The sequence below is a fragment of the Lipotes vexillifer genome, unplaced genomic scaffold, assembly GCF_000442215.2.
Source record: "Lipotes vexillifer unplaced genomic scaffold, Lipotes_vexillifer_v1.1 scaffold278, whole genome shotgun sequence".
NCBI lineage: Eukaryota > Metazoa > Chordata > Mammalia > Artiodactyla > Lipotidae > Lipotes > Lipotes vexillifer.
The window spans coordinates 900,292-912,601 of record NW_006769677.1 but is presented as its reverse complement, the minus strand read 5'-3'; the positions used below and the strand labels follow the sequence as shown (position 1 = coordinate 912,601).

General features: G+C 36.9%; 1 protein-coding gene across 4 annotated transcripts in view; it reads left to right on the top strand.

Moving 5' to 3' along the window:
- EML4 (EMAP like 4) overlaps window positions 1–12,310 on the top strand; it is a 162,034-nt gene that overhangs the window by 119,230 nt on the left and 30,494 nt on the right. For all 4 annotated transcript variants that reach the window (XM_007445745.1, XM_007445743.1, XM_007445746.1 and 1 more), the window contains 2 exons: window positions 4,391–4,525; window positions 4,640–4,775. In XM_007445745.1, coding sequence (XP_007445807.1) covers window positions 4,391–4,525; window positions 4,640–4,775 — 271 coding nt within the window. The remainder of the gene's footprint in view (window positions 1–4,390; window positions 4,526–4,639; window positions 4,776–12,310) is intronic.

Genomic DNA, 12,310 nt, shown 5'->3' with positions numbered 1-12,310 from the left:
GAGCAAGGGCTCTAAGCATGCAGACTTCAGTAGCTGTGGTTCGTGGGCTCTAGAGCACAAGTTCAGTAGTTGTGGCACTCGGGCATATCTGCTTCACGGCATGTGGGATCTTCCCGGACCAGGGATCGAACCCGTGTCCCCTGCATTGGCAGGTAGATTCTTAACCACTGCACCACGAGGGAAGCCCTGACAGGATGGCTTTTAAAAGCCTATGACACATTTGCTATACTCTTAAATAACGTCACATTCCTCTTCAATTGTGCTCTCTCTTAGTTTTGTGTAAGCTTCAAGCTTTCAGCTTGTTGGATGAAAAGAGGTTATTTCTTTTAAATAGTATAAGTTAATCTTTTGAAAGTAGCAGAGTAGATTTGATTGTACTTGAAAGGAATATAAGGTATCAGGAAACCTCAGACTTTAGAAAACATAAATGAAGATAGTCTTTCAGCCATCATTCAGAGTAATTTAACGTTGAAACATAGGGAAGTTACTCCGAAGTGAAATATGTGAATTTTGGTCCTTTGTAGGAAAGGCTACCAGATGAAGTCTTATGGTTTTCCTCCTAGTGGCCACTCCTGGACCTCCTTTCCAGAACCTTTGGTGTTGGTATTCCTGAGAGTTATACCCCATGTCTTCTGTTGATATCATATGCTGCTCCTGTTGCTTCCATGGCCTTGGTTACTACCTGCCATGTCCCACATCAGCTCACTCCAGCCCAGAGTAACAAGAGCAATTGTTGTTGCCTGCTGGACATCATTATTTGAATGCCCCATCCCGCAAGTCACAAGCAAAGTGTCCAAATCTGTACTAACCATATTTGTTAGCCCCCAACCAGTTTGCCTCTCCGTGACTAACATCACATTCCACTTAGTTGCTCAAGTTGGAAACTTGGGCATCATTCATGTTTCCTCTTCCCTCACTTTCACACCCAGTCAGTCAGCAAGTTCACTCAACTCTGTATCCCAAATATCTATATTAGAACTCTTTCATTGCAAACAACTTCAAAACAACTAAAGCAAACTTAACGAGAGTTTATTGATTCACGTTTAGGGAGTTAAAGAAAACCTCTAATAAAGGTCAGAGGGAGATTTTGCCTCAGGAATGATTTGATTCAGGGACGAGATCACTGATTCTCTGTCTCCCCTCTTAGCTTCTCCCTGTGTGTTAACTTTATTCTTCTGTAGACAAGCTCCGTCCTGGCTTATGTCACAAGGATTGGGGATTTAATACATTACTTGTTAATTTATGTAAATGTAAAATTCAGTAAGGCAACTTCAAAACCTTATTGACAGATATTAAAGAAGACCTGAATAATTGGAGGATTATACAGTAGTAACGGATAGAAGCCGGTATCGTAAAGATGTTAGTTCTCTGCATATTGGTCTATACATTCAACATAGTCAAAATCCCAGCATGATTTTTATAGACATTGACAAGCTGAATATATGTGGAAATATGAATCAGTAAGAATAGACAAAATCACCAAGATTGGTGAGGGTGTAAAGTAACTGGAACTCTCGTATACTGCTGCTAGTCATGTAAATTGGTACAGCCCTTTTGGAAAACTGTTTGGTATTACCTAGTAAAGTTGAACACATGCATATGCATACCTTCTAACCCATCTTGTTCCACTTCTAGGTATAAACCCAAAAGAAGTATATACAAGTAATCAAAAAGAAAAGAAAAAATTACTCAAATGCCCATCAATAAGAGAATGGATATATCAATAATGTGGTCTTTCCATACAAAGGAATGCTATACAGCAATTAGAATGAACAAATTACAATATATGCACCAACATTTGTGAATCTCACAAATGTAATGTTGATAAAAATGAGCTAGACACAGAGGAATACCTTCTGTATTATTCCATTTAAATAAAACAGACAAAGCTAATCTTCACTGCTGCAAATGAGGATCATGGTTACTTCAGCAGTGGGAGGGGATAGTGAGTAGAAAAGGGATCTGGGGTGTTTCTGGGATGTTAGTAATGTTCTGTTTCTTACTTTAGATGCTGTACAGAGGTGTGTTCAATTTGTGAAAACTTATCAAGCTATGTACTTAGGATTTGTGAGCTTTTCTGATTATATAGTATACATCAATAAAAAGTTAAAATAAAATATCCTGTAAGGCCACACTCATACCCAAAGTGATTTATTTTCATAGATTATTCAGTTTATATCTTGAATATCTTACCACTGGAACCATGGGTTTGTATACTTGGGAATATTTATAGTTAGCTTTATAATCCTTGATTAATTGGTTTGGCATAAGATCCAACTGTTAAGTAGTTTTGATTTTTTCCAAGTGAAAACTAAGGACTGTTGAATCAGTTTTTAAAAGATTCCAATTCTGGAAGAGAGGTGACTAATTTTGCTTTGTTATCAACACATTATCTTCCTTTTTCTTCTTTTTTCCTTCCAGTTTTATTGAAATATAATTGACATACAGCCCTGTATAAGTTTAAGGTATACAGCTTAATGATTTGGCTTACATTTGTCATGAAATGATTATCACAATAAGTTTTGTGAACATCCATCATCTCATATAGATAGAAAATTAAAGAAATAGAAAAAAAATCTTTTTCCTTGTGATAAGAATTCTTGGCATTTACTCTTTACAAGTTTCATATATAACATTCAGCAGTGTTAATAATATTTATTGTGTTGTACATAACATCCCTAGTAGTGTACTTTTTTATATATTTTTTATTGAGGTATAGTTGATTTACAATGATGTGTTAGTTTCAGGTGTACAGCAAAGTGATGCAGTTATACATATGTATACACACACATACACATATATATACACACAATATATATTCTTTTTCAGATTCTTTTCTCATATAGTTATTACAAAATATTGAGTATAGTTCCCTGTGCTATACAGTAGGTCCTTGTTGTTTATCTATTTTATATGTAGTAGTGTGTATATGTTACTCCCAGATTCCTAATTTGCCCCTCCCCCAACCTTTCCCCTTTGATAACCGTAAATTTGTTTTCTAGGTCTGTGAGTCTGTTTATGTTTTGTAAATAAGTTCATTTGTATCATTTTTTTAGATTCCACATATAAGTGATAGCATATGATGTTTGTCTTTTTCTGTCTGACTTCACTTAGTATGATAATCTCTAGGTCCATCCATGTTGCTACAAATGGCATTATTTCATTTTTTTATGGCTGAGCAATATTCCATTGTATTTATGTACCACATCTTCTTTATCCACTCATCTGTTGATGGACATTAGGTTGCTTCCATGTCTTGGCTGTTGTAAATAGTGCTGCAGTGAACACTGGGGTGCGTGTATCTTTTCAAATATGGTTTTCTCTGGATATATGCCCAGGAGTGGGATTGCAGGCTCGTATAGTCATTCTATTTTTAATTTTTTTAAGGAACCTCCATACTGTTCTCCGTAGTGGTTGTACCCATTTACATTCCCACCAACAGTGTAGGAAGGCTCCTTTTTCTCTACATCCTCTCCAGCATTAATTATTTGTAGACTTTTTGATGATGACCATTCCGATTTGTGTGAGGTGATACCTCATTGTGGTTTTGATTTGCATTTCTCTAATAATTAGCGATGTTAAATGTCTTTTCATGTGGCTTTTGGCCGTCTTTGTGTCTTCTTTGGAGAAATGTCTGTTTCTCTTTTGCCCATTTTTTGATTTGCTTGTTTGTTTTTTTGATACTGAGCTATATGGCCTTTTTGTATATTTTGGAGACTAATCCCTTGTCGATTGCATCATTTACTAATATTTTCTCCCATTCTTTGGGTTGTCTTCTCGTTCTGTTCATGGTTTCCTTTATGTGCAAAAGCTTTTAAGTTTAATGAGGTCCCTTTCCTAGGTTTTTTTGAGGAAAGAGCATAAAAGCTCTTTGTTTTTTGTTTTTTCATTCTGTAGGAATCAGTAGTGACCATTCTGTATCTAATTTTTATGTCTTCAGCATGGGGATGAATCTCTAAATCAGTAATATTTTCCTGAATGAATGGTCAGTAGTATAGTACAAATAAAGATAAAGACTGGTTTGTTTTTTTTAAGACCAAAATGGCAATGTCTTTAAGACAGCATGTACATTGCCCTTTCATTTGCTAGTTTTAGTGTACTTTTCCTTGAATATGCAAGAAATTAAAACAACCTAAAACTAATTCGTGTAAATGTCTTCCTAGTGCAGAGTTATTATATATAGATAGCATAAAAGATGATATAATAGGATTAGGACATCAAGTTTAAATCATTATTCTAAAAATCTATTATTAAAATTGTTCAGGAAAATAGAACTTTGAAGAAAAGGCATTTCCTTAAAAATTTTCCCTTTGATTATCAGTACCTGTAATTGGTACTTAATGGAGGTAAGTATATACATTCATCTAAAGCTTTATTTCTCTTTCCACAGACAACAAATGAAGTTGTTTTGGCTGTGGAATTCCATCCAACAGATGCAAATACCATAATAACCTGTGGTAAATCTCACATTTTTTTCTGGACCTGGAGTGGCAATTCACTAACAAGAAAACAGGGAGTTTTTGGGGTAAGGACCAGAATGTTATAACTTCATTATAAAACTTGAAGTTTTAAATTGTTGAGTAAGCATAAAGTCAGCATGCCAAAGGGAAAACTGAAAATTCTCATTCTTTCATTGTAGAAATATGAAAAACCAAAATTTGTGCAGTGTTTGACATTCTTGGGGAATGGAGATGTTCTTACTGGAGACTCAGGTGGAGTCATACTTATATGGAGCAAAACTACTTTAGAGCCCACACCTGGGAAAGGGCCTAAAGGTACAGTATTCTCATATTGAAGTCATTCCTTTCAGTTTGCGCATATTGCTATTGCAGTCCCATCTCTTACCCAGACCAGGAGAGAGAGAGCTGCAGGGAGACAGTATGAGAGTCACCAACATACATTTTGTTTTTAAGATTCTTCATGATAGTCTTTCTTTAAATCAAATTATTTACTCATTTATTAAGCATATGTAACCTACATTTTACTACACTGTACCTTTCCTTCCAGGAGGTTAATACAAAATAATTAGAGATGATACAGATACATGTTAATTTAAACACCGTAAAGATTAAGAGAGAAGTCATCCCAATCTTCAGTATTTTGTGAAGCCTTCACAGAAGAAATGATATTTCTGTTAAGCCATAATGAATGTGCAACACTACAAAAGATATGGAACTTTGATCCCAGTTAGGGATCAGTGTAAGTTCAGGGAGAAAGATGGTTATGAACGTGAAGCATCCAGGATAGTGTGAATAAACTTGTCATGTGTTAACAGAAACAAGAGATAGCCAGCATGAAGGAAGTACAATTTTAAAAAATAGTAGTGAATTGCAGTTCCTCTTATCAATTTAAACTAATATATACTAAGCCAATGAAAATTCAAATAGGGATTAAAGATACAGATTTTTCGAGTTATCCACAAGAATCCTAAAAACTGGTTGAGTTCACCATGGAAGAGAGAACAGCTGTGAGGCCAAGGATCCTTAGTCCCACAGTTAGATGACCAGAAAAGAGCCTACAGGGGTTACAGAAGTGAGATTAAAAAAAAAAAAGTTAGCAAGATAGAACTTTTTATTTAGTGCCTGAACAAGGAAGCAGAGAATTCCCAGGAGTTTCAGTGCTCTAGGGAGATCAAGAAGAATAAGAACCAAGGAAAGACCAAAGGAGCTTGCAATTTCAATAGAACATCAAGGCCGTAGAACAGCTAAGTATAGAATAGCCAGTTTTAAATTGGAGAATTTTGGGCTTCCCTGGTGGCACAGTGGTTAAGAATCGGCCTGCCAATGCAGGGGACACAGGTTTGAGCCCTGGTCGGGGAAGATCCCACATGCTGTGGAGCAGCTAAGCCCGTGCACCACTACTACTGATCCTGAGCTCTAGAACCTGTGAGCCACAACTACTGAAGCCTGCACACCTAGAGCCTGTGCTCCGCAACAAGAGAAGCCACCACAATGAGAAGCCCGCGCACCACAACGAAGAGTAGCCTCCGCTCCCCACAGCTAGAGAAAGCCCGTGCGCAGCAACAAAGACCCAACGCAGCCAAAAATAAATAAATAAATAAGTGTATTAAAAATAATAATAATAAAATGGAGAATTTTGAGAATCCCAGTTAAAAATGGAATGGAAGGCAAAGTTGCTAGAATCAGTCAGTAGTCTTTTTAAGGTTGCCTAAAACCTGAGAGTAAACTGGGTATTGTGGTGGAAAAAAGACTAAAAATCTTAGAGAGATGAGAATAACTGGTTTGAGCGTAAGAAGAAAGATTTTATCCTTGAAAAAGAGTAATAGCCTACATTCTATCCCGAGATCTTATGTGGCTAAATGGTGGAGGTCATGCAGGATGACATTGCTCTCAGTAAAAGCGGCTCCCTGTTAAAAACTTGAAGTTTTTATTGTTAATGGATAATATAAGAATAGTAATACAGTTAAATATCACATAATCAGACTCCATTACTTCAGAATTCTACTTGTTGGAATTGAAATCCAGCTGAAACCTTTGACTTGCCTATGGAAATTGGATTTATTGTAATAAATGAATACTAAAACCAAAGACCTACAAATTTAGAGGTATCATTTTCTAAATAATTAGTGATTAAAATTATCCATATCAACTCACAAAAGGATGGTTCCAAGGACCTTTTCTTAACAGCTGTTGGTTAACATAGTTATCTGTAATATAGAAAGATAGTCCCAATTACTACATTTGTCTTATGTTTCCTCCCTTTCTCTTCTTTTCCCAGCATAGCAACCGACTGTAGGTTTTACTGTCTCCTGGGCTGGGTCTGGAGATACAATATGTGTAAGAACAGTGTGTATGGCCATATGGTAAAATGGGAGAGGAGAGACAAAAAGAATAACTCATAGTTAGTCCCCTTCTTCTTTTGCTTTTTCTCACTACAGCTCCTCTTCCCAGCCCCAGTAGTGGCCCTTGGAATTCATTCAGCTTTACCTCAAATTGGTTTTCCTCAAAAACACAGATATATTTTATCCTTAAGTCCCATTTGCACCCAAATATACAGGTCCACTTTGCCCTTTTCTATGGTAGATGAAAATATTAGAGGAAAACCATTGAAAATAGTCTTTTTTCATATACACACTACTATATATAAAATAGATAATCAACAAGGACCTACTGTATAGCACATGGAACTCTACTCAGTATTCTTTAATAACCTATGTGGGAAAAGAATCTGAAAAAGAATGTCACTGAATCACTTTGCTGTACACCTGAAAGTAACACAACATTGTAAATCAACTATACTCCAATATAAAATAAAAATTAAATTTAAAAAAAATAGCTTTTTTTCAATCTCATTTTTCCTTTCTGTTTAAGGACAGTAAAACCGAAAAAATATCCAGAGAACCATATACTTCCTTCAAAGTAGAAGGTTATGAGAGGAAAATTACAGACCTTGTTCTAAAATCAGTAGGCTGGGAGCAGAGAGAGATTCTTTATTAGCGTAGCAGGTGGTAGCAGTAGAAAGAAAACTAGCTAGGCCCGTCAGTCTCTGAGTTAAAAAAAAAAAAAAAAAAAGGGGGGGGGAGAAAGAAAAAGGAGGTGACAGGGAACCAACCTTGAGGTTCCTGAGACATTCCCCTGGGGATTTTTTTTATATCTGTGACATCACTTTATTCCACTTCACACCCCTTTTCCATGCATAAAAACTAAGAATTGAAGACATTTATTAATTAGCCCAGAGTCTGCAGAGCTAGCAGTTGAAATGGGTTCTCTGATTTCAGTTGGATGATCTTCCAAGTATTTCACTGTCATCCTTAGTGTGAGCAAGTGGCCATATGTGCAGTTGGAGGCATCACAGTGGATGGACACCAAATTCCCTCCAGTACTGACACTTGGCCTGAGCGCTGTAGCCAGTGTAAAGTAGATCACCAGTTTATGATAAAAGAAGATAACTCAGGAACAGCCAGATGGAAAAAATGCACAGGGCAAGGCAGGGAAAAGGGCCCGCCAAGAGCCTACATGCCCTCCCGAGGCGCACCACTCTCCCCGAATCCCCATGTGTTCACCAACCCAGAAGCTCCTGGTTAAGGATTCTTAAGAAAAAAAGAAAGAACAGTATTATCAGTTGCCCTCCCCACTTACCTCTCTTTTCTTTTTCCTGGGCACATTTTTTTCAGTTTCAGAAATGCCAGGAACAGTATTATATTATCAAAACAGTGACTTAAATTGTTGACATATTATCCTACCACTCTGAGCAGAGTTTGGGTATAAATGCACCCTTCATTAGCCTTAATGTGTGAGGTGAGAGGCAGGGAGAGGTTCAGAAGTTGTGTTTATTTTGGTTTTCATCTGAAAAACTTGTGGCTTAGCCTTTGTGCAGAGAAAATCTGCATATGCACGAACAGAAAACAGAAAATCTAATCTTGTAAACTGCTGGGCACATGAAATTTGCTACATGATTGACCCTGTTTTGGGCAAACTTGCTGAGAATTATGTTTCTTCCTTTATATTTGGGGTTTTGAGGTATGTAAATATGGCTGGAAAGGATTTGGTGAGTTTAGTGAAATAAATGTATAAGCCCAGATCAGAACAGATGTTCATAGTTTCCATTTTTAAATTCTTGCCCCAAATTTCAGTAGATTAATCCAGTTTGCATATTCCCTAATATGATATTTCTGTACCCATGGCAGTCTTTATCAACCAAAATTTGACTATACTGTGATATTGCCTCTGAAAAAGGGACTTTGGGGGATTGCAGAAGTATAATTTCACAGCTAATCCTTTTATTCTAGTAAATAGGAGACAAACCAAAACTGTGTTTTATGCCTCATAAGGAGCTCTCTAGCTTCCAAACCATTTTTTCCTTACCTTAAGTGTAATTTAACAGGAACCTTCAAAGTAATTAGTATTTTCTGTTCTCTTTTTTTTCCAGTTTTATAACATTTTTAATGTATAACCTCATCTAGCTTAAGGTGTACAACATAATGACTTGATATTCATATATATTGCAAAATGATTACCAAAATAAGTTTAGTTAACATCCATCACCTCACAGTTTTTTTTTCTTGTGATGAGAACGTTTAAGATCTGCTCCCTTAGCAGCTTTCAAATATACATTACAGTATTGTAAACAGTAGTCACCATGTTTGCGTTAAATTTCTAAGTTTGTACCTTTTGACTACCTTCACCCATTTCTTCTACCCACCTCCCCCACATCTGGCAACCACCAGTCTATTCTGTTTCTGTGAGTTTATTTTTTTTAGATGCTACATATAAGTTAGATCATATGTTGATAGCATTTGTCTTTCTCTCTCTGACTTTTTGCACTTAGCATAATGTCTTCACAGTCTATTCACGTTGCATATGGCAGGATTTCCTTCTTTTTTATTCCATTGTATATATATACATTTCCTTTATCCATTCATCCATCTATGGACACTTACGTTGTTTCAGTATTTTCTATTTCTTACGTGGATATAAGGTATTTGTTATTTCCTACATACAGGAAATAGTCCAGAATTTTTCTTATATGAAATAATTCATAATTCTTTAAGTGGGGGAGAGGAAGTTGAGAGTATCAACACCACCATTAAAATGTTCATTATTCTGAAATCTTTGCCAAGTTTCTTTGAGAAACTAAGGAAGACTACCATTTTACCTGATCTCCAAATAATCAAGATGGACCCATTTGTGCGTTGCTAAGAATATAACATGAATTTCAAAGTCTCCCTGATATTTGATTCTGTAATTAAACAGGCACAGAAAGCCCTCCAAAGGATCTTTATTTGGCAGTCAAGGTAAACTTGGTTTTTACGGAAGCTTGTTTCTGCTAGAGTTGAGAAGAAAGGGGGGATTTGCAAGTAAGCTTGGATGGACTTGGCCATGATTGTGCCAGGAGGTACAATAGGTTTGTAATACAAGGATAATTATTTTTCTTGGCAGGTATTTCAGACATTATTTGGCTTAAATTCAAGTGTCAGAAATATAGACCCATGAGAAGGAAATCTTGGATTATAAATTATTTTGTGGGTAAATACTGTGTAAAGCAAGCTTTGGTAACTTGTTTAAATTTAAAGCACAGACATAGTTTTAGCTAAATTAATATAGGTCCTCCTCAGGAAATAACTATCCTGGGGTGGTAGGAGGTAGAAAGTGGGTATCTCACCATGTTGATTACTTATATAGGGTATTTTTATTCTTGATGAAGCATTTGTTCTTCAGTTTTTCTATTTTCTAAGACTCCATTTTTCTAGGAAGATCTTAAGTGTTTAACAAGGTATTTGGCATGTTTAGAAGTAGGGAAAACTGAATTAAAAATAGAGAAAGTGTATTTCACTTTCCTGCATTCTGATAGAGAGCTATGAAATGCCACACCTCTGCGTTTTGTAATTTCTTACATGGTACCGTGGTACTTTCGGATTACTCTTGTTAATTTGACCATGCATGAGAAAAATAAGCCCTTTGCCCCCACTTTTTCCCCCACTTTTATTTTTTTTTCCCCCACTTTTAAATGCCCAAGTAAAGCCAGCAATACTCTCAGAAAATTCACATCTCTCAGATGTTCTTTCTCTCTTGGTCACATCAGAGCTATGATAGATAATTGGCTGGCTATCCTGCTGGGCACAGTTGTGTTGTTCAATGTTTAAAGTATTTTTAGGTGATGAATGTTGATGTGAGCCGAGGCAGTTGACCTGAATAGCAAGTTTGTTGGAGTTCTGCTCCTAGCGTTGCTGAATCAGGCAAGCCCTACTCCAAAGTAGGCAAGCCCGTTCCTTTCTCCCTGCCAAATATACCCATCTATTAAATATTTGTACCACTAGCAGCCTCACACTGAGTAATTTTGAGAGTCAGCTGTAGCATAATTTTTTTTAGGAAACCAAAACTCTACAAATTTTAATTTTAACAATGTAATGGCAGCTCAGATAGATGAGTAAAAATGAACAATCTCAGTTAACAGCTTTACTGAGATATACTTCACATACCATAAAATTCACCCTTTTAAAATGTACAATTCAGTGATTTTTAATATATTCACAGAGTTGTGCAATCATCACCACTAACTTCAGAATATTTTCATCATCCCAAAAAGAAACACTGTGCCCATTAGGAGTCACTTCCCATTCCTCTCTCTCCTCAGTCCCTAGCAACCGTTTGTCGCTTTTGGTCTCTGTGGATTTGCCTGTGTGGGACAGTTCATATAAATGGAATCATGTGGTCTTCTGTGACCAACTTCTTTCAGTCGAACCTTAATGTTTTCAAGGTTCATCCATGTTATAGCATGTATTAGTACCTCATTGCTTTTTGTGGCTGAATAATACCACATTTTGTTTATCCATTTAAAGTTGATGAAAAATTTTATTAGAAAATGAATTTTTTTTGCAGGTTTTTGAGGTATAATTGACATATAACATTGTGTAAGTTTAAGGTATACAACAAAATGGTTTGATATATATTTATTTTAATTTTTTTTTTACAATTCACATTTTTTAAAATACATTTATTTTTTTTTAATTTAGTTTTGGCTGTGTTGGGTCTTCGTTGCGGTGTGTGGGCTTCTCACTGCGGTGGCTTCTCTTGTTGTGGAGCACGGGCTCTAGGCACAAGGTCTTCAGTAGTTGTGGCACGTGGGCTCAGTAGTTTTGGCTCACAGGCTCTAGAGCGCGGGCTCAGTAGTGGTGGCACTCGGGCTTAGTTGCTCCACGGCATGTGGGATCTTCCCAGACCGGGGATCAAACCCATGTCCCCTGCACTGGCAGGCGGATTCTTAACCACTGCGCCACCAGGGAAGTCCCCGATATATGTATATATTTTAAAATAATTGCCACAGTAAGTTTAGTTAACATCCATCACCTCATATAGTAGAGGTTTTTCTCTTGTTCTGAGAACTTTTACAATGCACTATCTTAGCAACGTTTTTCAAATGTACAATACAGTATTGTTAACTGTAGTCACCATGCTGTGCATTAAATTCCCAAAACTTATTTATCTTATAACTGGAAATTTGTACCTTTAACCACCTTCACCCATTTCCCCACTGAACTCTTTTTTTTTTTTATTTTTAGTTTTGGCTGCGTTGGGTCTTGGTTGCTGTGCACGGGCTTTCTCTAGTTGCAGCGAGTGGGGGCTACTCTTCATTGCGATGAGCGGGCTTCTCACTGCAGTGGCTTCTCTTGTTGTGGAGCATGGGCTCTAGGTGCGCAGGCTCAGTAGTTGTGGCGCACGGGCTTAGTTGCTCCGCGTCATGTGGGATCTTCCTGGGCCAGGGATCGAACCTTTGTCCCCTGCATTGGCAGGCAGATTCTTATCCACCGTGCCACCCGGGAAGGCCCCCCCCGAAACTTTTTTTTTTTTTT